The 971-nt window shown below is 79.5% G+C and overlaps 1 protein-coding gene across 1 annotated transcript in view; it reads right to left on the reverse strand.

Annotated features, from left to right (window-relative positions):
- Positions 1-500: 500 nt before the first annotated feature.
- F751_6729 (hypothetical protein) overlaps positions 501-971 on the reverse strand; it is a gene marked incomplete at both ends in the record, with an annotated part of 3503 nt that continues 3032 nt past the window's right edge. Inside the window, one exon of the mRNA XM_011397252.1 lies at positions 501-635. Coding sequence (XP_011395554.1) covers positions 501-635 — 135 coding nt within the window. The remainder of the gene's footprint in view (positions 636-971) is intronic.

Raw genomic sequence — 971 nt, forward strand, 5'->3', positions numbered from 1 at the left:
CGGACGACCGCGCCCAGGCCGCCAGGCAGCCGGCCGACAGCTCGGCCGCGCCTCGGGCCTCGGCACCCAGCTCCACCGCCGCCCCGCCAGCCGCGCCGCCCCAGTCGGCCAGGGCGCGCTGCACCTGCCACACGCCCGCCAGCGTGGCGGAGCGCGAAGCGACGGTGGGCAGCGCCAGGCGCAGCGCGGCCGCTGCCACGCGCGCGGCACCGGGGCGGCCCGCCGTCGCGCGGCGCGCGCAGCGTAATGCCTCCCCCGCCACCGCCTCCGACCCGGCGTCGCCGTACGCGCTGCGTGGAGGTGGGTGCAAGAGGGGAGGCGGGTCGCACGGTGGCAAGGAGGGAGGAGGGGCTCGCTGAGGACAGGCACATACACGCTCGCGGTATCCTGTCCAGCACACGCAGCATGCGGCACCGGGGCACCCCCTCCGAGAGTTGTCACCCTCGCCCGCCCTCCTCTTTCCCCCCAACACCCCAACCCCTGAACCCACCCCGCCCCACTCACAGCGCCTCGGCGACGGCGGCCTCGGCCCAGCCCGCCCACACCGCGCCCGCCTCCTGCGGGCTGACGACCAGGTCCTGTTCCAAGGCTCCGCCCTCCTGCGCCACCTGCGCCGGCACGCCGCCGCGCCCCAGCTCCAGGCCGCGCAGGGCCCGCACCGCCACGACGTAGGCGCGGAGCGCGGTGGGCGGCGGCGCGCGCGGCGTCTGCCGCACCAGCGCCGCGCCCTCGCCGCGCGCGGGGCTGCCGCCGTCGCTGGACTCGCTGCTGGTGCGGCAGAAGACGGCGGCCGCGCCCCCCGCCGTGGCCGCCAGGTAAGAGGTGGGGCTGATCGTGGAGGCCGCGGGGGACAGCGCCTCCCAGCTCAGCTCCTCCGCGCCGCCGGCGGCGGCGACGGGCAGGGGCGCGTCCTGGGCTGCCCGGCGCCCGGCGCGCCCCTTTCTCCCGGCCGGCGCGGCGGGCGACGCGTC

Source organism: Auxenochlorella protothecoides, assembly GCF_000733215.1.
Source record: "Auxenochlorella protothecoides strain 0710 unplaced genomic scaffold scaffold95, whole genome shotgun sequence".
Classification (NCBI taxonomy): domain Eukaryota; kingdom Viridiplantae; phylum Chlorophyta; class Trebouxiophyceae; order Chlorellales; family Chlorellaceae; genus Auxenochlorella; species Auxenochlorella protothecoides.